Source organism: Hyaena hyaena, unplaced genomic scaffold, assembly GCF_003009895.1.
Source record: "Hyaena hyaena isolate Hyena2069 unplaced genomic scaffold, ASM300989v1 scaffold_21, whole genome shotgun sequence".
Lineage (NCBI taxonomy): Eukaryota > Metazoa > Chordata > Mammalia > Carnivora > Hyaenidae > Hyaena > Hyaena hyaena.
The window spans coordinates 365,294-388,630 of NW_024080653.1; the positions used below are offsets into that span (position 1 = coordinate 365,294).

At 57.3% G+C, this 23,337-nt stretch overlaps 2 protein-coding genes across 2 annotated transcripts; one reads left to right on the top strand and one right to left on the bottom strand.

The window, feature by feature from the left end:
• Nucleotides 1-10,537: 10,537 nt before the first annotated feature.
• On the bottom strand, nucleotides 10,538-14,110 carry USH1G (USH1 protein network component sans). The gene is made up of 2 exons (XM_039226224.1): nucleotides 13,947-14,110; nucleotides 10,538-11,759 (listed from the first exon to the last, which is right to left on the bottom strand). The coding sequence occupies exons 1-2, from the start codon at nucleotides 14,108-14,110 to the stop codon at nucleotides 10,538-10,540; spliced, it is 1,386 nt and encodes a 461-aa protein (XP_039082155.1).
• Nucleotides 14,111-15,564: 1,454 nt separating this feature from the next.
• Nucleotides 15,565-23,089, top strand: OTOP2 (otopetrin 2). The gene is made up of 6 exons (XM_039226193.1): nucleotides 15,565-15,877; nucleotides 16,587-16,723; nucleotides 17,914-17,972; nucleotides 18,434-18,567; nucleotides 20,151-21,025; nucleotides 22,919-23,089. Exons 1-6 carry the CDS (start codon nucleotides 15,565-15,567, stop codon nucleotides 23,087-23,089), a joined length of 1,689 nt encoding a protein of 562 aa, XP_039082124.1.
• Nucleotides 23,090-23,337: the final 248 nt, after the last annotated feature.

Here is a 23,337-nt window from a genome sequence, read left to right on the forward strand (position 1 = left end):
TACGGCTCAGCTCCGGGAGGCAAGCGGCATTATTCACAGGGGTGGGGCCGAGCACTCTGGAGAAGAAGTGGCCGAGCCTGGAGCTCAGATCTTGATCAGCTGAGAGCGGGACCGCATCCCGGCTCCCTTGGCTCCAGAGGGCAGGACCCCATCAACGAACTGCCAGCGTGAGCCTCACCTCCAAGGACACTAGCCCTGGCCCGCCACAGCTGCCTGTGCTGTGCATCCCACCTTCTAGGCCACCCGCCGCTCTGCAGGGACGAAGCCAGGTTGGTGACGGCCCAGAGGGGCAGGCCAGGGAGTGAGACGGGTGAGGGAAAGCGGGACGGCCTCAAGCTGGTGTCAGCCTGTCCCCACCTGGAGGGAAAGGACACGGAGACCCAGGCCAGCTTGCCAAGTTCTAGAGCCTTGAAAACCCAAGGCTGGAATTGTTAGCAACCCAGACTCCTGACCGGGGAGGTTTCCCGAGGATCCCTCGGTCCCTCTCACTGTGTCAGGTCAACACCACAGTCCAGGGTGTGCGAGTGACTTTGGGGCATAGATTAGCCTGAAGGGTGTGTGTTGGACCTGGTGGGGCAGTGCCAGGGCTGGAAGGGGAATGAAGGCCACGATTCTTGCAGAGTAGAGGCGACAGAACAAAGTCTAGAGCTGGGCTCTGGACTCAGACACACCCACTTCGTTCTTGCTGTGTGAACTTAGGTGAGTTGCTTGACCTCTCTGAGCCTCAGGTCTCTGACAAGGTGATTTGGAGTGGAGGAGGGGGCTACTACCTAGTTTACTGGGTCGCTGGAGTGAGTAACAAGATCGCTTCCGTACTGTGGATATCCAGGGGCCAACGCCCCCAGTAGATGGCATCAGTAAGCCATTCCTTGTGCTACAGCAATTATAACATTATTGTTATGCTGAATATTGGTATGATTTAAATCTAACATATATTGGTGTCGCTAACGATACAAAAAATGGTTTCCATTTCCAGCGAGAAAGGCGCCTGACCATTCTCACTCCGTTTCATTCTTCTTACCTGTGTTTCCCGTGTGTGTGCGCAGAGGCGGGCCGGCGCTCGGGGCCATGATGCTCTCTCCCACTTCTGTTCTACGGTCCTGAGCAGGCTGCACAGAAGGTGGGGGACCGTGGAAGAGGGAGTTTGGGACCACCTGGCATGTGGGTTCTCGGTGCCTCCAGCCCAGGCTTGGAGCCCTCCCCATCCCCTGATTCCTATCTACCAGGTCCCCTGGGCTGGTCCTCAAGACCTGAGCTAAGCGCTTCGTATAGTGTGTCTTCACAACAGGCTGAGGATAGATGTTGTAGAACGGGGGGGGGTTGATTAGCTCCATGCACAGATGGAGCTTGAAAAAGCAGATTAGCCTTCCCAGCAAGGGCAGAGAGCTCTGCATCCCAATGGGACACCCCGGCTCAGACGAGGCTGCCCACCCAGGTCCCGGGCCGCCCAAAAAGGTAGATTTGCCTCTACCCCATCCCTTTCCTTCTGGGTCATTGGTCTTTCTCCTCCTGCTGCTCACCCTCCCCCCTGGGGTTCTGACCCCCAACAAACCAGTCATCCAGAGAGAGTTTGGAGAAAGTTTGGTGGGAACCCTCAATTCAGGGCAAGGGACAGGGTGAGGACAGGTGGTGTGAGTGGCTAAAGGAGCGGGGGCCCTAAAATACTAGTGGGAGGAGTCTAAATATAGACCGTAGACAAAGTCGTGGAGCCCTCTGTGCATGTGTACGCAGGCACGTGCACACACGTGCACACACACGTGCATACACCCCTCTTCTGGGAAACTCGGAGGCCCTGAAACAAAGATTAATGAGCAAGGCCACAGGGACACGCAAGCACTCAGCTCCCAGGAGAGCGCTGGGTCCACTGCACCCACCCTGTGCTTGCACAGACCCACGTCCGTGTCCTCACGCCCATTACCCACACATACGCCCATGCACGCACACATACAGGTGCACACGGTGGAAAGGAGTCAGGAGTAGATCAGAAGCTGAGCAGGAGCGAGGTAAACGGGAATGGAGGAAGAGGGGGAGACAGCGAGTCTGGCCTGTCCCCCCTCCCCCCTCCCCAAGTCCTGCCGAGTGAGGGGCTGTTCGGACTTGGGGAGCCCGTGAGCCGCCCTTGGGCCTGGTGAGAGTTTGGGGAAGTGGCTCAGTGAACGAGGTAGAAAGAGCCAGGGTTTGGAGTTCGAATCCCACGGCCCTGATGCTTGTGCTTTATGGAAAAATGACATAATCTACCTGAGTCGTGGTTTCCTTACCCGTGAGGTGGGGCAATAATACCGAGCTCAAGGGCTTGCCGTGCCTGGTACGTGAAAGTGCTAGATTTATGCTCTGAGAAGGCCGCTGGCAGCAAGTGGCAGGGCAAATGTGCCAGAATTGACACCCTGGTTTAGGCACTTCTTAGCAGGTCATTGGCTCTTCTGAACCTCAGTTGCCCCATCTGGGAAGTGGGGCTAGTAAAGAAAGCCTTCCTGCCCTTGCCCACTTGAAGAGACAAGGCTGTGAGGAAAAGAGTGTGCATATCCAGAGCAGGGAGGGGGTCCCACAGCCCCCAAAATGCCCATGCAGACCCACCTGGGCCCATGGAACAAAGAAGCCAGAGTGCGAGAGGGTAAAAATGGGATTTATAGCTTTAAAAGCTTTCCAGGGCTCACTGTGCTGGCATGCCCCCAAGGGCCTATCGTTAAAGACTGGGCACTAGTGGCTCTGAATGGACTTGCCAGAAGTTTCCCTACCTCGGGTTCTAAACCCCATCAGACTTAGTCATTCAGCTATAGAAACCCGGGGAGTGGCTGGTCCAGGCTGCAGCTATGCAGAGTCAGACAGAAAGGAGTCAGGCCCTGTGTGTGCTCTTACTCCCGGTATGAGCCACGCAACAGCCTAGGGTTCTTGCGTCTCAGTTTTCTCATCTGTCAAATGGGTTCATTGACCCCCTGTAATTATTAAATGAGGCGGTCATGTGAATCCATAGCCATCACAGATGTAAAGTGCTGACGTACAGTGGGTGCTCAATAAATGCTCACCATCATGATGAGACATGGCACAGCTAGGAGCCAGCCTGTCTGGGTTGGAGGCCTAGCTCCGCCACCTCCAGCACTGTGAGCTTGGGCACATTTTACAAACATCTCTGTGCCTTGGTTTTCTCATCTGAAAACCAGGAATCACAACAGCACTGGAGAGCATGTGACCAACACGCTAGAAACGTTTGGGCCACACGTGTTGCTACCGCTGCCGATGGGAAGTGAGATCAGGTCAGAGACCCATGCTGTGCACCCGCTGGGTGCCAGACGGGTCTCATACAGTAACCCCATCAGGGAGGCCACTTCACAGGGGTGCCTGGGGGGCTCAGTCGGTTAAGTGTCCAACTCTCGGTTTCAGCTCAAGTCATGATCTCACGTTTTGTGAGAGTTTGAGCCCCATATCAGGCTCTGTGCTGTCAGCTTGGGATTCTTCCTCCCTCTCTCTCTGCCCCTTTCCTGCTTTTGCGTGTGCGTCTCTGTCTCTATCTCTGTCTCTCTCTCTCCCTCCCTCCCTCTTAAATAAATAAACTTTAAAAAAATTTTTAAGGAAGGCCACTTCATGTCCATATTAAGGAAGAAGAAACAGAGCAGTTAAGTGACTTGACCAAGGTCATTGCTTTTCCGCGGCAGGTCTGGGATTTGAACCCACGTCTTCAGTCGCTATGCTGCCCATGAAGTTCAGGCATGACTTCAGTGGTTTTAACACTGGGTTCCGGGGAACCTTCGGGATCCCTGGAGGTGCCTCGGGCTGCTGAGTTTGAGGTGTGGCGTGAGGAGAGGAGAGGAGAGGCCATTAAGGGCAGGCTGGGCTCCAGGGCTCTGGTTCAACCCAAGACAAGGGTCAGGACCGGGATGGGAGGGGGCAAGGAGCCTGAACAGAGGGGAAGACAGACTGAGAGAAAGACGCTAAATCTGCTCCTCTCCTCACAGCACTTCTGACACCAAATGTGGGTTTCTCCCCACACCAACAACCAATTTGCCAACACTGGGCACCAACCATCCCTGTAATTTAATTGCATTCTGAAGGTTGGGTTAGTGTCAGACTCGGCCCCACTCAGCCCCTCCCTTCTGACAGCCTGGGTCCCCGGGGCTACCTGCCCTTCTGCCTAATGTGGCTCCAAATTTGGGGGTTCCCAGAACCTGCCCCAGAGCTTTGATAATTTGCTAGAACAGCTCACAGACCTGAGAAAAGAGCTTTACTTACATTTCTCGGTTTGTTGTAAAGTATGTTATAATGGGTCCGTACGAACAGCCAGTTGAGGAGATACATAGGGTCCAGAAGGCTCCTGAGTGCGGAGCTTCTGTCTCTATGGAGCTGAAGGACACTACTCACTCGGAACATGGATGCATTCATCAACTCAGAGGCTCTCTGAACCCCATAGTTTAGGAGGGTTGCTTATAGACGTTTCGTTATGAAGGCACGATCCATCATCAACCCGACCTCCAGCCCCTCTCCCCTCCCCAAAGGATGGGGAGGCACTGAAAGCCCCAAGCTACTAGCCGTGGTGACCGGCCCCCATCCTGAAGCTGTCTGGGAGCCCACCCAGAGTCACTTCATTCGAACAAAAGATGCTTCTATCACCTCCAGGGGATCCAGCAGCTCTGTGTCGGGAGCCGGGCGCAGTTACCAAATACACATTTCTTATTATGTGACCGACAGCAAGGGAGGTTGAGGTCTAGAGAGACAAGGCGACAGAAAGAGGGGACAGAGGAGAGACTGAGCAGGAGCCCCCTGTGTTAACAAGGAGAGACGGGCAGAGAGACCGAGAGACAGGGAGACAGGAAGAGGAGACAGGCCAACTCGCCGGTCACGATGAAATGCTTCGGAGCCTTGCTTCCCCATGTGGGCTGGCTTTTGCCCTCCCAAACACCCCCAGTATCTTGCCCCATGGACCCGCACCCCCACACCCCAACTGGCCCTCTCTCAGCCCACCCCCTCAGGGCAGGTGGGTCAGCCCAGGGGCTTGGGCCACTGAAGTTGCCAGCATCCCGCATCCATGCCAGCCTGAGTCTGGTATCTGCCCAGGACCAGGCATGCCCGGGCCGAGTGGACCTAACATCAAAGACAACCCCGCTAAAGGATAAAGTGCTTGGGGGTGGGGGGGCACGCAATATGCCATGGTCAGGCATGCAGGTCCCAATGCCATGGAACTTTGTCTCTGAGGCCTGGTTTGTCCACCTAATAGCTCTGTGACCTTGGGCAGTTCATATCCCTGCTCTGACCCTCTGTTTTCCCACCCATAAAATGGGGATGATAATCATAATATAGTCTTTGTTTTATAGGGTTGTGGCTTTAGTGTGAGGACTGAATATATATAAAGTGCTTAACATAAGCACCTGACACCTTATAAATTCTCAACATTAATAGTGGGAAAAAAAAAAACAAAAAAACCATGAAAGCTTACCTCTGGAGACAGGGGTGGCTGAAGGGACCCGGTCAGGGAGCCTGAACTTTCCTTAATTTACTGGGACCTGAGGAATGTCACAAAACCTCTCTGATGCCCAATCTCTTCATCTATGGAGTGAGGCTAAAACCTCCTCACCTACCTACCTCACAGGAATAGGGGAGAGTTTGTGATAAACTCTAATGTTCAGGAAGTGCATAATGAGGCCAGGCCAATGGGGCTGTGATTGTCCCTCCAGGAAAAATGCCCAGCTCCTTGGGCAGCCCAGAAACAACCTCCATTCTCCAGGGCCCCTCCCACCGATGGTTCGCCCATCCTTATCTAGCTGACCATTCCTTAGCCAGTGGCTGGGTCGTCAATGCCCCTATCTGGTTGGATCAGGATGACTTCTGTGCTGTGTCCAGGCGCTGGTGGGGTGGCATATGGGGCTCAAGAACTCAGAATTGCCCCCTGGAAAGGCCTAGGACTCACCTCCTGGTTAGGGGGTCACAGATGCAGTGAGTACCTCCTGGGCCTAAAACCACCAATAACTGTGATCATTACTAACCGACGTGTACTGAATACCAGGCAGTGGGCTAAGTGCTTTCTCGTGTGTTAACGCTGCACGATCCTTTCCCCTCCTGATGATCTGTGGGGTTAACGCTGTGAGCATAATAAGTTATAAGCACCTATTTCATTTGAGGAAATAGACCCAGAGAGGCTGGGTAACTTACTCAAGGCCACACAGCTGGGAAGGGCCAGTGCCAGCTTTGCTGCCCAGATCTGGCTGTCTCCTGAGTCCTGCCACGTTCTGGACAACCCAGGCTTGTCTCAGAGAGGCGAGGGAGCACAGGGCTGTCGTGCTGTCCAGGACTGGTCTAACATGGGGACAGGAAGCAGCTGGCATCATGGAAGGGCATCAGGAGACCTAGTGCCACTTTGCCCACTTGGCGGCTCTGGTATCTACTGCCAGGCCCTTGCCCTCTGGGCCTCAGTTATCTCATTTATAAAATGACATTGTGCCACATCCCCAGAGGCCCCTCCTGCCTCTGATTCATTCTGACACCCCCATCTCCATCGAATTAGTAATCCCGTTTATGATGTGACTTCAGAGCAGTCTAACTAAGGCGTCTTAACATGGGGTCCCTGGGCCTCTCGGAGCTCCAGGAACTGCCTGGAATTAGGAGCGAAATTGTATGTGAGCATCCATCTGCCCGGTGTGCACTTTTCCAGGGAAAATGTCCATACTATTAACAGATTCTAATCCCAGAAGGCTAAGAGCAATGGATTATTCTAAACTTTCAGAATTTCCCTAAGCCCGATCTAAATTTTAAGGGGAATGGGTCGAGAGGGCTGAACCTCTACCACGTAAAATTCTTCCCTTCGCTGTGTTTGAAGTCCCCTCAGACTTCCTGCAGCTGCACCTGCTCCTATGCCTCAGGCTTCCACCCTCGGGCCACACTGACCCATGGAGACCCCAGCCCCCAGTGCTTCGGATTAGCCCCTGCCTCTACGCTGAAGTTCCCGTCTGCTGTCTTGTTACTCAGTCCTCACCCCCATGTCTGTTCCTGGGAACATCGGCGCAGGACTGGCCCGTCTTTCCTGAGGTAGGTGCAGTGACCAGGATGGCCAGTAGGGGTCGCAGGGTGGACAACCCTGTGGAGCATCAGAGGATAGAATCCCACCTCCCGCTCCCCCCTTAGCAGCCTGGGGTCGGGGTGGGAGGGGGGGCATGAAAGTGTGGCAGCAGTCAGGAGGCTTGTGTTCTGGGTCCGGATCTTCCCCTTGGTAGGTCTCAGTTTTTCCATCTGTAAAGTGGATGGAGATCACCTAGAACCCCAGATGGTTGCTAAGCAACCTTCCCGCTGGGACATCCTCTGGACCGAGTGATGAGAGAAGGAGAGCGCTGTCTTTCACTCCCTTTAGCAGAAGCACTTGACCCAGCATCCTTAGGGAATGAAATAAAATGATTCCAGGGCCCTTTCTCAGACTTGACTGAGCAAACAGAGGCCATCATCCTACAACTTAAGGGGAAGCCTTACCTCGGGAGAAAGGAGGGCTCTAAATAGGGCTGCCCCAAGAGCTGCCTGGGGTGGTGAGGGAAATGGGGACCCCTGCACTGGCGGCCTCCCAGGGTGGGCTGGGGCCTTGAGATGAGGGCTTATGGGGCCTGATAATGGGTGGCGGCCTCCTTAGGTACAGCCTCTGCCCATGTCTGGAGAAGGCCAGGCAGGCGCCGGTGGGGAGGGAGAAAGCTGCCCTCAGCAGCTACAGGCCCTGGATACAGAGCTGGAGCCTGGACCATCCCCCTCATTCAGCTTCCGGTCTCCCGTCCCCGTTCTTCTGGACCCTCTCTCTCCCTCAGCTCCAAATTCGGGGCCCAGAGAGAGCAGGGTGAAGGCCCAGGGATGAGAGAAGGCCCTGCAGGGATGCATGGGGGTGGGGCATGCCCAACCCTCCATCCCTCGACCGCCTCCATGGGGCCCCCCCGCAAGGACCAGGTCCCTCTCCCACCCCCCAGTGGTTAAAGAAGGAGACACAGGTGTGATAAGGATACAGAACATTCTCTACAAAAGTTATAATGAGCCCGCAGGAGGGGTACTTTGTACGGCAGTGGTAATCCCAGAGCCTGCCCCACCCGCCACTGGGGGAACGGGGAGGAGGCCGAGGCAGGACACAGACAGGGAACAAGAGAGAAAGGGCAGCACCTGGGGCTCTGAAAAAGTTGAGTCGGCACTTGGGGGCGGCCCCAGGCCCAGGCCCCGACAACAGGGCAAAGGACTGGCGTGGGCTCCGGGTGGCAGCGACAGGCCACCAAGCCCTCCCTGTGGGAACGGAAACCACCTCCACTATGCCCCCCACCCCCGGCACAGACACAGGCGCCCCAGAGGGAGGTCTGTGGCATTCTCTGGGGGTTCCCTCACCTCCTGGCCCGGCCAAGGGGGCCCAGGAAAGAGATGGGGGCTGTGGCGGTGCTCCCCGGCAGGAGCTGCTTCCTAAGCTGAGGGTCAGGGATGCGGGTCCACCGCTGACAGAGGGTGAGGGGGCCCCTGAGTAACTCTCCCACATCTGTGACCTCAGTCTGTGGATAACTGGAAAACTGAGGACACATGCCTCAGGACACGTGTCCAAGGACCCTCTGGGGCTGGCCTCCCGCCTGGTCTCACCGCCATCACGGAGCAGGGACACGTGCTGACCTCTGCCTATGCAGAACCTCGCAGCTACCTGCCGCCTCCAGACCTGGAGGGAAATCCACCAACCAACCCCCAGCACAGACACACAGGCGCAGGGCCCTGGGGACCTGGGGACAGTCAGCAGCTTAGCTTATCCATATCCTCTGGCTCTTCCGTGTTGCAGGACTCGCCCATACTAGGCTAGACACCCAGCTGAGGCGGCTGGCAGATGCCTTCCTCCAGCCCAGGGCACGCCCGCCATGCCTGAGGGCCATAATACTGCAGATTGTTGCTCTAGCACCTTGCATCTATTGCCCCGACTCTCTGGGGTCCCTGGAGGGGGACCAGGCTGGAGGCAGGGTGAGGCGGGCAGAGTCAGGCCGGCCCCCACCACCAGGGGAGCTGGTGAGGGTGCCAGTCACCCCTACTTCATGCCAGCCTGGAGCTCCAACTCCCCGGGCGTGGCCAGTAGGTGAAGGAGAGGGGGCTGGCTCGGGGCAGGAGTGGGGACCAAAGTCAGGGCATTTGGCTGAAGAGTCGAGCCAGGAACCTCCTCTCTACCGTGCATGGGGGCAGGGGAGGGAGCCAGCCCAAACTCTTCCCTTCACAAAAATGTAAGAAGTGAGTAAGTCTCCAGCCTGAACGCAACAGGACCTCGGAGGAGGGGTGGGGGGAGACGGTGGCCCCTGGGACAGGCCATGTCCCCTCCACACACACACTCCCATTCAGCTCTAATGGGCATGTCATCTATTGCCTGGGGCCCAGGGGGTCCCCTGCCCTTCCTCTGGGGCTGGCCTCCCAGGAATCCACATGTCCTTTAGGGCCATTCGGATGGGAGTGGCTTGAGGGCTCCCGGATCCCTTGCTGGTACCTCCAGGCTACACCTGCGTTGTGGAGTGTGGACAGGCTTTCAAGGGAGACAACCCACACAGTCTTTGCTCCTGGGGAGGGGCCAGGGGCTTCAGGGCTGGCGACTGCGAGGACTTCGTGTCCTCACGGTGGGTTGTGGCAACTTGCAATTCATTTTGGTCTGGAGAGAGGAGCCCCCTGTTATCTGTAGAGAAAGACACAGAAACGGACTTCAGGTAAGGCCTTTCAAGACAGCGTTTTAAACTAAGACCAACTATTTGGACGACTACCTTCTCCTGTCAGGCCGATCGTCAGGGAGGGGACACTAGCCTCGCCTCCCCATCCCCTAAACTCTAAACCAGGCTGCCTCCCCACACCCACCCCTGTCCAGCCATGCAGGGTAAAAGCCACAGACACCAAAAGGGGGCAGCAGCATTTGCTGGGCTTGGGGGATGCCCTGAGAAGGGGGTGGGGGCAGGGATGGCCACAAGCGCGGTAGCAGACCTGAACTCTCCCTGACAGCTTTTGAACGTGACAACTCTCCTCCTATGGAAGTCACCTAGTCCCCAGGCTCTAGAGCCACACAGACCAGGGATCAAGCCCAGCTCTGCACCAAGCAGCAACAGGCCCTTGGGCTGAGCTGCTCAAACCCTCTGAGCCTCCATTTGCTCCCCTGGAAAATGGGGATGATATAGCCCCTGCACACAGGAGCTGGGAAAGACTCAAAGAAGACATGTGCAGGGGTATCTTCAGCACCCAGTAGATGGAAGGGCTCAAAACATCCCAGCTGTGACAACATCCCAGCTGTGCCTACTACGACTACTGTATCTCATCCGTACTAAGACACCCATTTGGGGGCGTTTTGATTATCTCCAAAGTCAAGGTGCATTTTACGTTTTACATTAGCTGTGATAAGGTCTCCTGTTGTCATGAAACTTGAAGCTTCTTGCTCAGAATTGGGGGTAAACAAATTAAGCGGAACCTCTTGTAATTGATACGGGACTTGGGTTTGGTGAAATATGGTATTAACTCGCCTCCACATTCCTGAAAAGGCAGATCCCACCCACAAGGCCTTCTGACCCCTTTTCCCATCCCCCACAGCCCAGGACACTCACAGCTCTGTGTCCTCCAGAGCCGGTGGGCGTTCCAGCGCCTGCCTCCTCCTCCTCACGGCCCCCAGAAGCTTCTTGCGGGGCCCCAGGGGGACGCTGATGCTGCGGAGGTCAAGGTCAGAGCACAGCATCAGTGCCTCGAGGTCAATCTTCTCCTGCCGCAGGAGGGAGGAGAAGTCCTCCATGTGCAGAGAGGCCAGGAAGGTGTCCAGTGGGCTCGTCTCGGGCTCCAGGTCCTCATCCAGGCCCAGGTCCAGCTCGTCCCAGGGCAGCTCCTCCCCGCAACTGCGGTCCTGCAGGCTGTTGGCACTGCCCAGGCTGTCGTCGTCCAGGCTGGGGGAGCTCTGCAGCCGGCCTCGCGGCGCGCCCCCGCCGTCCAGCACCGCGTCCTCGCGGCCCAGCCCGTGCAGCCCGCTGCTCAGGTAGTTCCTGCGGAACACCATGGTGCCCAGGCCGGGCCGTGTAAACAGGGAGTCGTGGCCTGAGTCGGTGCTGACCTCCGAGTGGGCAGGCTCGGCCGCCAGCGTGGCACGGGAGACGCTGTCCTCGTCCGAGAGGAACATGTCCCGGAGCGGGGAGCGGCCCCACTCCTTGGGGTTGGCGTAGGTGCCCTGGCGCACGAACATCACGTCGCTGCCCAGCTGCAGGCCCGAGAGCGAGCGCACGCTCTTGCGGCCATCCTCGGAGATCTTGAAGGTGCCCTCGCCACCCTGCTTGCGCCGCTCCAGCTTCCGTTGGATCTTGGCCTTGCCCCTGGCGGTGCCGTGCAGCGTGGCCTGCGAGTAGGGCAGGTGGCTGCCCAGCGCCAGGTGCTGCAGCCGGCGGCTCAGGGTGCTGGACGTGAGGCTGGAGAAGCTGAGGGTGTCGGACCGCTCGGCCAGCTCGCGGCGGTAGCGCCGCTCCATGCGCTCGTGGTGCTTGCGCTGCATCTTGGCGCACTCGCGGATGCGCCGCTCCGCCTCGCGGAAGGCCTTGTCCTTCAGCTTGCCCACCAGCTTGGGGTTGAGGCTGCTCTGCTTGGCCGCGATGGAGTCCAGGTAGCGCACGCACTCCATGTGGCCCTTCATGGCGGCCATGTCCAGCGGCGTGTGGTAGTCGTTGTCCAGGCACCAGATGTTGGCCCCGAAGGACACCAGGAAGGACAGGCAGTGCAGGTGGCCATTGGAGGCTGCCAGGTGCAGGGGCGTGTTGCCCCAGATGTCACACTTGTCTGGGTCACCCCTGCAGGGAGGACACGCGAGGAAGGGTGAGGAACCAAACGCAATTTCGGGCAGGCAGGCGGCCCTGGCTGCTGGTGTAGGCATCTCCCGGCCCGTGTGAGCTGCCCCTCGGACACACCAGAGGGACATGGGGGCCCGAGGTGTCCTCTGGCTCAGGGGACACCAGACAGGCCTAGACAGAGCCCAGAAGGAAAAAAAAAAAAAAAAAGGCCCCAGACTCGCAAGGGGTGGGGCGACAGAAAAGGCGGGGCCGGGGCGGGGCCTTCCCCAAGAGCACTGATGGCTGGGAATCTCTGGGGATAAATATTTGATGCCCAGAGAGAAAGGAGTGAATTATTCATGGAGCCCAGTGGGGAGCTGGCCCAGAGAGGTGGTGGGCCCAGGGCGAGTCTGGGTCTCTAGGCAGGCGTGGTGGTGAGTGTGGCTGAGGGTGCAGGGGTGCCCACAAAAGAGGAGGAGAGGGTGATGGGTGCTGAGCCAGAGCCTTGGGTGAGTGTGTGTGCCAGCGTGTACCTGTGTGTCAGTCTGCAGGGAGCAGGGCCAGGCCTGGCATGGCTGCGTGTGACAGCAGGTGTCGGGTCTTGGCCTGGGCTGGGAGGGGAGTGTGGGGGCAGCCAGGATGAAGAGGAGGAGGCGGCGAGTCTGCAACCTGGGCCCAGCAGCCCTTCCTTCCCGGGGGCTGCCCCATCTTTGGGAGCCCTATCGGGCAGGCCGGCTTGGGTATGCCCAGGGGACCCACCCAGCACCTTCCAACACCCTCCACAACCAGATGGTGCCCCTTTGGGCATGCCCCAGCTGGCTTCTCCAAGCTCTCCCCTCCCATAGGGGCCTAGCTCAGCACCTCTGCCTCACACTAATGAGGCCACGAGGCCACCCCGCAAGGCTGGAGGAAGAATCACCCCCTTGTCTCAACAGCTCCCCCCATCACCCCCTCCACGCTTCCCCCACTGGTGCCAAGTCCTGCAGAACAATGTGGCAAGGAGCTGCTTGGCATCTGGCCCACGCCCCGTCCAACACCAACCCTTGCTGTTTGTAGGAGTTGGGGGACTTGGGGCACCAGGAAGGCACCGTTTTCCCCACGGACCTCTCTGATGGGGGGAGCAGGATGGCAAGATCACTGGGTGCTGTCTTGGTGTGAGAAGGGGCCAGCCTTGGCCTCCTGGAACGTGGCTCAGCTGCGTGGTCTCAGGGGCTGCTCCCACCTGCTGCCGGCCTGAGGAGCAGCCTCAGAGGGAGGGCAAGGGGGCTCCCCAGCCACCCCCCCACGCCCATCACATGTTCAGGCCACAGGCCAGCATCAGGCACGGGGGCCAGCTGGGCCCCTTTCCCTCCACCGTGATTTCCCAGGGCCTGAGACGTTCATAGTAACCCTGCTGGGGCACGTCTTCCCCTCCTTTCCCCTGGCCAGGCTGCCTAGGTGTCCAGATCAACCAGGCGACCTCTCTGTATAAAACTGCGGACACTGGGCAAGTTGTCCACGGTGTCATTCAGCCCTGGGAAGCCCGCATCAGCAGCCCCAGACCCCGAATTCCTTAATTCGGATACCTTCAGGCCCCTTCCCTGGCTCTTATGCCTGGACTCTATGCCTGCTCTTCCCCCCAAACAACTCCTATGGGAGGGAGAGGGAGCCTGTTAAGGGGGAGGGGCACAGAGGGAGTTAATGAGGTGGCTGCGCTGGGTGACATTTGGTGCTGTGGATAGTGCCCATAAATCCCGAGAACGAGCTGGGAGAGAGCTGTGTGAGCCCGGGCCTGGAAGGAGGTGCAGTATTGGCTGGGGGAGCCCTTTGGACCCCAAGTGGGTAGTAAGGAGCCTGCCTGGCACCACTTCTGCCTCTTCTCTCCCATCCCCACGCTCGCTTCCAGGTGCCACTCAACCCAGGAGATCTCTCCCACCTTCCCCTCACTCTGCAGCCCCTCCCACAATCATGGGCCCGCAAATCCCAGTCCCTCCCCTCCTGGCCCCACATCCAGGTCACCAGTGTCACATGCCTCAAGTTGTGTCCCCCTCCCACCACTGTGAGGCTCCAAGCTTCCACCTTAGGCTCAGTAGAGAAGAGGGTGGCTCAGAGGAGTGGGGGGAAGTTCCCTTGGAGTCTTGGGGAGTGCGTCTCAGGGTCCGGGAGGGGGCCTAGGACCCTCTTCCCCCTCCACCACCCGGCTGAGGCAGGGCCAGAGTGGGTACTCACCCTCGGCTCACGATGAGGCGCAGCGACTCCAGGTTGCCATGGTGGGCAGCCCAAAGGGTGGGAGTCATGCCATCCTCGTCGGGGGCGTTCAGCTCCTTCCTGGTGGCCTCTTTGAGGAGCTCTAGGTAGCCATCCCGGGCTGCCCGGTGGTACTGGTCGTTCATGGCGCTTGACTTGGACGGGGAGGGCAGGGGGCACGGGGAAATGCCCCCCGCGGGGGAGGGCGGCGGGGTTAGGGCTGAGGCATGGGGTTGGGGGAGGGGGCCGGGCAGGGGCCGGGGCCGCCAGCCCCCGCTGCCGCAGACGGAGGTTGCGGAGCGCCGGAGCCGCCGCTATTCCGACATCTGAGCCGCTTGCCCCCGGAGGGAGGGAGCAGAGAAGGATCTCCCGCTGCCTAGGGAGCCGCCCCCGGGCTGCCCCTGGGTCCTAAACACCTTGCACCCGAGCGCGCAAGAGTGACCCACGCAAGGCCCTGCCCTGGTTCCAAAAGTGGTCACCCCAGCATCATGCCCCGTGAGGCCTAGTCTGCGGACAATCCGGGGTCTGTCCTCACTGGAGTCCCGGCTCTGCGGCTCCCGATGGCTCCACCCGTCGAAGGGACGGGCCGAGGGCTGGGGTGGGGTGTCTGAGGGCAGTCTGGATCCCTAGGACAGTGGGCCTAGGAGGGGTTTGAGGACCGACGCCCAGACGGCGAGAAGCGCCCTGCGTCCTGGCTGCCACGCGCCCGCGCAGGGTCGGCGAGCCGCGCTCCAGCAGGGGGCGCTAGAAGACTGGACGCGGACTCGGGGCGCCTCTCCCGAACTTCATACCCAAGCCCGACTTGCAGCTTCCAGCCGAGCAGAAGACTGCGGGGAGGGATAGAGGAAGAAGGAACTTCGACCACTGTGAGGGTGTCAGGGAAACAGGCACTGGGGTCCCGATCTTGGGGCGGCAACACAGGAGCGCAAAGGTATAGGGCGCTCCGGGGCTGGGAGGGCGTCGGGGGGTCTGTGGGCCCTTGGGACGTCCACTGAACATCAGTGGTCCGGGCTCCGGGCGGCCGGGATCGCGGGGCCCGAGGGCGCGGCGGGCGCCGGGGCGGGGTGCCCTCTGGGTGTCGCAGTGCGGGGCTGCGCCCAGGCGGTGCAGCTCCCAGGTGTCGGGACGGCGGGGGAGGGGGCGCCTCTTACCGGGTAAATATAAATCTTACCTTATCTGGCTCCCGCGCGCTCTTCCCTAAATTCAGCTCGGAGGAAAGATGGATCATGTGAGTGGGGCTGAGCGATTTATGGAGCTGAGCTCCCGAGGCTGTAAATCACCCTGCCCTCCCCGGTATAAAGCGCCCGTCCAGCCCGGCGTGGGAGAGAGGAGACACTCGCCACCCCCTGACCCCCAGCTCAGCGCGGGCTCTCGGCCCAGCCAGGTGGGTGCTGGGACTAGATGGCCAGTAGATTGGGGAGCGGGGGGTGGGGGGGGGTGGGGGGCTTAAGACGGGATCCAGCCTGGCTGCAGCCGCTTTTCTTTCCGTCTGCCCTGGAGGTAGAGACCCGAGGGGTCGGAGAGGCCTCTGGGTTGACCCGGGGTCCTGTTCGCTCCTCCTCCACAGTGACCCCTCCAACTTCCCCGAGTCGCCCCTGCCATGTCCGAGGAGTTGGCCCAGGGACCCAAGGAGAGCCCGCCGGCGCCCAGGGCAGGCTCCCGCGAGGTGTGGAAGAAGGGCGGCCGCCTGCTGTCGGTGCTGCTGGCCGTGAACGTGCTGCTTCTCGCCTGCACGCTCATCAGCGGCGGCGCCTTCAACAAGGTAGCGGTGTACGACACCGACGTGTTCGCGCTGCTCACCGCCATGATGCTGCTCGCCTCCCTCTGGACCCTCTTCTACCTGTTCCGGACCGTGCGCTGCCCCGGCGCCGTCCCATACCGGGACGCGCACGCAGGCCCCATCTGGCTCCGAGGTGCCCGGGGAGGTGGGGGCGGGGAGGAAGGGGGCGGCAGGCGGGGGGCCAGAGGCTGGGACTCTCAGAGGAACTGTGGAGTGCGCATCAAGGTAGGGGGGTTGAGAAGTACTCCCCCCCACACACACACACCTGGGGACTAGATGTAGCTGAGGATGAGATGGGCTGTGGTTGGTTGCAGAGAAGAGGAAGGGGAAAAGTCTTGGAAGAAGAATGAAGTGAGAGATGGAAGGGAACTTCCTTGCCCTTTCTAAAGATTGAAAGAAGGTGGTCATAGGAGAGCCTTTGATGGACAGCAGAGAACAAATGCCCTCTGTAGCTGAAAGAGCCCTACATAGGGCCCTTCTTCCTCCAATCTGTGCAGCCCCAAAGAGATAGTGGCTCATTAAGATAATCCATCCATCCACTCACTCAATCCTATATTTATCCTTCCATCCACCCATTCATCTTTCCATCCATCCATTTACCCACCCATCCATCCACCCATCCATCCACCCAACTATCATCCAACCATCCACCCATCCAGCCAGCCACCCAGCCAGCCATTTATCCATCCAGCCACCCATGCCATTCATCTGTCCCTGGATCCTCCTACCTGTCCCATTCATCCATCCATCCACCCAACCATCCACCCAACCGCCCATCTAGCCATCCATCCTCAGATCTATAAACCATGGTCTCTGCCCCATCCCCCACCCCTCATTCCCAGGCGGGCTGGTGCTGTTTGGAATCTGCACTCTCGTCATGGATGTCTTCAAGACTGGCTACTATGCCAGTTTCTTGGAGTGCCAGTCGGCCATCAAGATCCTGCACCCTCTCACCCAGGCCGTGTTTGTCATCGTCCAGGTGGGTGGGAAGAGTGTTCCTGAGTGTGGTGCAAGGGGCCAACATTTGGCATGAGGTCAGGAGATCTCCACTCTTTTTCTACCCTAAGCAATCAAATAAGGCGGGGATAGGACTGCAGTGTGTATCATAGGAGTCCATAAATCTGGAAGCATTTGGTAACGAAGTAATATCCAAATGTGAGCTCCTACTCAGAGGCCCTGAGATTTCATTTCCTCCTAAGCAGTGCCAGCATCAGCATCTAGGATGTCTGGGTTATGGCAGCTGCCGTGTCTCCTAGAGCCTGGCTTGCCTCCCTGGGTGCCCAGTAGAGGGCATCATTCTCAACCGAAGGTCCTGCTGTGGGCATGGCTGGTTTGGCCTCAGCTACCTCCCGTATGTTCTCTATTTGTTCAGGAAAGTAGGGTATTCTGTACCTGGGATTTTTCAAACAAATTCAAGTATATATATTTTGTATTTGTTGCATAAATAACACTGAAAGATCTCATGACTGAACCGAGGCAGGACTGGTTTTACATGGGACCAGATCAGATAGATCTCAGGCCTGAATCACAACCAGAATGACCACATGTAGGGTTCTGTCTCCTGAAACATCACCCCTGCTGTGCAGATTTCCACAATTCAGCACACTTATGACTTTGGTGCTTATATTGTTTCACTCTTTTACATGTTATGGGTTTGAAGAGTACTCAGGTAAAATGAAAATACAGATACCCCCACATCAACAAATACCATGACAGGGATTTATTGGCAACCAGGGGAGAGAGCAAGTATTTCAGGGAAACAAAGGATGGGGGTGGGGCAGGAAACGTTGCCAAAGAGAGGTGAGAAGCCACCAGAGATTCTCTCTACCTTGGACAAGACCCAGCCTCAGGCTGGCCTCACTCCAGTGTTTTGACTAGACAGCCAAAACTCTACTTGACTTCCACCCTGCAAACAAACAAACAAACAAACAAACAAAAACACCAAGAGTTTGCCGGTAACATTTTGCAGCCTCTGAAAGAACAAGAGAACTATTTTATATAAACTGTTCCATAGAAAGAGAGAAAGCTCCCGACTCCTTTTGTAAAACCTTGGTAAGCTAGGATGGGGGCTCTTGAGGTAGAGAGAACATATGTCTGGGTTTGGACGTGAGAACCCCAGAGCCTAACCCGTCTGCAGAGTGAATGGCCGCCCCCACTCTCTCTCAACAGACTTACTTTCTCTGGGTCTCTGCTAAAGACTGTGTTCACGTCCACCTGGATCTGACCCGGTGAGTGCCTGCTCCACAGCTCAACACCCATGCCCAGACGAGGGCTTTCCAACCTGGGGCATGGGTCCACTTTCCGCCACTGGGGTGGGGTTTCAACCAAAGCCCCTTTGCTCCATCAGCCTGATTTCCACCACTTTGTGCTATGCTATGTGTATTGTGTATACGTGTGTGCCTGTGTGTTGGTGGGATGGGTTGTGCTGTGCACTATATGTGCTTTCCTCTAGGAGAGGGAGCAAGCAGGGACCTGAGCCCCTGAACACCCCCCTGGCCCTCTCTTTGGTGGCACCCTGGCCAGACTTAGCATTCCTTCCAAACTCGACTTCTCTGTTCACACAGGGGCCTGACTGCTTTCTTGCTTCCCAGCATCATCTCCTAGTCTAGCTCTCCAGCTCTCTGTCTCCCCCAGGGACGCCTGATGGGCCAGACCCTCACTGGCCTTTCTTCTCTCCCTCTCCAAACAGGTGCGGTCTCATGTTCACCCTCACCACCAACCTGGCCATCTGGATGGCAGCCGTAGTGGACGAGTCCGTGCACCAGACTCACTCCTATGACAGTTTGCACAGCAACACCAGCCACCACCGCCTCGCTCCTGACCGTGAGTGCTCACTTCAGATTACCCCTGGTCTGGGACTTCCAGGCCCTGGGCTGGGGGCTTGCACACCAGGAGAGTCAGTCTCCCTTGCTCTCACAAGGGAGGGGAGCTTCCCCCTCCTCCAGGCTCCATATAGACATAGGTGACACTGGAGGGAAGGTGTCAGGGGGCATCTTCTCATTCTGGAAGATGAAGCCTTGGCCCCACGGTTCAGGTCTCCATCCCACCAAAGAAGGGACTTGGGCTCCAGAACGAAAGGGCGAGGGTGATCAAAGTGGAGAGAAGGGAAGGGAGGCGAAGTGGCTCAATGGTGATGGCAGAAGCGTGGGATAGAGTCTGTCAAGGAGAAGGTGGAAATAACAATCACAATGACAACAGAGACACTTTACTGACTGACTCCATATGTCAGGTGCTATGCTAAGTGTCCTAGACACTCGACCTTACTTAACCCTCACAACTTCCCAGTGAGATGGGCACTATTATTATTCCCATTTTACAGATACAGAAATTAAGGCATAGAAGGTTAAATAGTTTGCCCAAGGTCACAGAGCTTGAAACTGGAGAACTAGTGTTGAGATCCATCTTTGCTTTGAACCAATATGTTCTACTAAGGTAGAACCGGGTCCACAGGACCCCTGGTCCTAGTTCTCTCGACTTCTGTAGGGCCCCCCATTAACCAGGACCAGACTAGATGACTCAGTCACACACCCAGGATGGAAGTGCCCGGGAACAGAAAGCATGGAGGAGACCCCCGCCCAGCAGGACTGAGGAAGGGCCATCTTGCACATACAGAGGGTCCCTGAGGATGGTTAAAATCAACCCAGAGAGGTGGCCAACTTAGCATCCTGGGGCCCCTGGGGGTGTGGAGAGGCACACGAAAAAGGTCCCTGCCTGGGGGGTTGGGAGCCAGGTCAATCACTCTGCCATCACAAGCCATATTTTACATGAGCCTCAGTTTCTACATCTGCAAAACCAGCAGGCATAATTCTGGGCATCGAAAGAGATGCTTGCCAAGACCTGAGGTATTCTATAAAGCATACTCGGACACAGGGCAAGATTCTTAAAGATGGGCTGCAAACCAAAATGAGGGGAGGTCACAGGAGACACCTGGGCAAAGCAGCTCACATTCTGGGCTGAGCCAGCTGCTAGGGATTGCCGCGAGGAAGCTTGAACTTTTGGGGTTTCCTGGAGGGCCACCCTCTGTCAGGACCAGAAAACCTCTCCTATACTGGAAAGTAAGAGAGTCAGGGGTGATTACTGGCTGGGAAGGATTGGAAATGTTTGCCTGAAGGAACAGAATGGGATGAAGTGGGCAGTTCCGCGGTTCGGAGGTGTGTTGATTGAGCACTAGCTATTATTCTTTACTGACATGTCCCAGTCTCTGGCACATAGTAGGTGCTCAATAAGTATTTGCACAGTGAACGAACGTGCCAGGCCCAGTGCCGGTGTTTGGGATAAGGTGGTGAATATGTCAGACTGTGATTCGACTCTAACAAAAGTCACAGTCTAAAGGTGAGGCTCTTCAGGTGGGGTGCCCCCAGGGAGGCGGGAGGGCAGCCAGCTCTGTGCCCCTCTCTCCACAGCAGAGCGTGCAGGCAGCTCGATGGGAGGAGACTGTCTGTGCAACACGGCCATCTGCCAGATCTTCCAGCAGGGCTACTTCTACCTGTATCCCTTTAACATTGAGTACAGCCTCTTTGCTTCTACCATGCTGTATGTCATGTGGAAGAATGTGGGCAGGCTGCTGGCCTCCTCCACCCATAGCCACGGCCACATGCCATCCCGGATCAGCCTCTTCCGGGAGACCTTTTTTGCTGGCCCGATGCTGGGTCTGATGCTCTTCGTGGTGGGGCTGGCCGTCTTCATCATCTACGAGGTCCAAGTAAGTGGGGAGGGGGGTCGCACCCAGCAGGCCCTGGTCATCTACTACAGCTTCAGCATCATCTGTCTGGGCCTCATGACCTTGGTCAGCCTGAGTGGCTCAGTCATCTACCGTTTTGATCGCCGGGCCATGGATCACCATAAGAACCCCACTCGAACCCTGGATGTGGCACTGCTGATGGGGGCCGCCCTGGGTCAATATGCTATTTCCTACTACTCTATTGTGGCCGTGGTGGTGGGCGCACCCAGGGACCTACTGGGAGGGCTCAACCTAGCCCATGCTCTGCTCATGATTGCCCAGCACACCTTCCAGAATGTGTTCATCATCGAGAGCCTCCACCGGGGACCACCCGGGGTTGAGCTTCATGATACCACCCCCAAGGAGCCCCGCCATGGCCTTACCATTGCCAACCTGGATGCCCTCCACACCTTGCCTGCCTGCCCACCCACCCCCAGGCTGGTTGGTCCCAGCCCGGAGGGCCCTCAGGAAGCAGTGGCCATCATCTTGGCCCCCAGGGGAAACTGGAGACGCCGGTGCCTGAAGGACATCTCTCTGTTTCTCCTGCTTTGCAATGTCATTGTGAGTAACTGGGGGGGTCTCGCTGTGGGGAGAGATGGGGATGGGCTAGGGGAAAGAGAAGGCCAAGGAAGGATGTTCTTTCAGCTTTATTCGCTTGGCCTTCTCTATCTTGCCCCCAGCCCACTCAAAAAAAACTATAGCTCTCCCTAGAAAAGTAGGTTCAGAGAGGGTCAGATGCAGCCCCAGGGCAAACAGCATCTCAGGGCAGAAAGAGAAAATGAAATCCCAGCCTTCTGGTGTCTAGGCTGCAGATGGCACTGGAGGGGTCCCAGGAAATGCTGGCATGGGGGCTGGGTGGAAGTGGGAGGGAGCTGTGAAGTGATGTGGAGTGGGGGTGCCCTCACCCCTAGGTGGAAGGTGTGACTTCTCCTGGGAACTTGTGACCAGCCTGCTTCTCAGAATAATTGGAGCAGCATCAGGAAGTAGCAGAGAACGGCATAAGTGTGAGCAGCCTCAGCAGAGTGCAGCTGCGGGCTGGCCTGGAAGAGGGGCGTTCACAACAGCGCCCCCTCCCTGTTAATTCAGCAAAACCCCTTACTAAGAGAAACTCCTGTGTTAGCAACAGACTTCACTCCAGGGCAGAAACACCCTCCACGAAGGCACACCCCAATAAGGAAATACCCCTCGTGTGGCTATAACCTAATAGAGAAATACTCCAGTGTTGATCTAATCCCCAGGAGGGAAATCTCTAACATGTAAACATGTACGCCCGTGAGCACGTCCCACATAAAGAACACATGTCTTCTGAAGTTTCATTCAATATAAAAATGGCCCTTTCAGCTGCAACCTCCAACAGAAAAATATCCCTAATATACAAACACCCTTAATGTGGGCCTATCCCAATGTAGAGCGCATCTCCAGAGTGATTCCACGCCCGTGCACGCTATGGAAAATACATCAACAGGCCTGACTTGGGTGCGTTCTTAGTGTGCGCCCATTGTGAATACTTCCCAACCAGCAGGTAATCTGTTAAAGGAAAAAAATAAGAAAGAAAAGATTAAACAAAAAAGAGTGATCACTAATCTTTGACCCTCCAGTAAAAGCAATAAGGCTCAAAACCTCCTTATATCTTGGGCCAACCTGAGAGCCTGCCCCCAGCCTGGCCCCGCCCTCACCTTCCGCCCGAGGCCCCACCTGCACGCTGGGAACCACCTTCTGGGCGGCTGTATTTGCTCCAGATATCTGCTCCTGGGTTAGCTCTAGGAGCATCATCTCCAACCCCTTCATTTCATATGACAGCAACAGGCTCAGAAAGGAGCTGTGTGTGCCCAAGGGCACAGTGAACTGGGGATGGGGAGGGTAGGGGTGGCCTAGAAGCCGTCATTCTTTGCCTCATACCCCACACCCCAACCGTCTGAGCTCCAGCCAGAGAGGAAGCAGGATCCCAGCTTTCACACCCTCCCAGACCTGGGAAAGGGGTGGAGCTGGAGAACAGAGATCATGTAGGGTGGGTGTGGGGTACATTTCTGGGTGGATCCTGACACCCCCTCGCCGCCCTGGGCCTGTCTGGTTCTACCTTCACCGGGCATACATCTCTCCGGGGCCGAGCTGCTGATTTAGCCATTTGTACCAAATTCTCACATCGTCTCCTTTCCCCTCATCCGCATCTCACAAATAAATAAGCCCTAATAATAGGGTAGATGTGATCTCAGGGGGAGCCCCAGCCTGGGGGTGGGCAAGTTCAGTTGGGCGCATTTCCTGAGCTGCTTAGTGAGTGCCAGGTCCTACCCAAGACACGGAAGGTCCCCATTCGCCAACACCCAGCCCTTGCCGTCCAACAAACTGGAGAACTGGGACACGCATCTTGCCACACCCCTGCCCCAGCCAAGCCCACAGAAATGACCCGAAAGGCCAGTCCAGGCCAGGTCCTGACGCGTCCCTCTCTCCGCACAGCTGTGGATCATGCCTGCCTTCGGAGCCCGCCCTCACTTCAGCAACACTGTGGAGGTGGACTTCTATGGGTACTCACTCTGGGCAGCCATCGTCAACATCTGCCTGCCTTTCGGCATCTTCTACCGTATGCACGCTGTCTCCAGCCTGCTGGAGGTCTACGTGTTGTCCTGAAGCCCCCAACAGAGACATGCAGGGGTGGGGCTTGGCTCGAGTGTCTATTCAAAGACTTCACCAGGAGAGAACCCCAGGCTGGCAGTCCCTGGGCCACATTACCACCCATCCCCCACGGGCCCCAGGGTAAAATTTTCACAAAAGTTATTTTTCCAGGATGTGTTTTTCAATCACAGTCAGGACACCCACCCCAGAATGACCCTGGGGCCTGGAGTGACCAGGGAAGGGAGACCTCTGCCTACAGTATC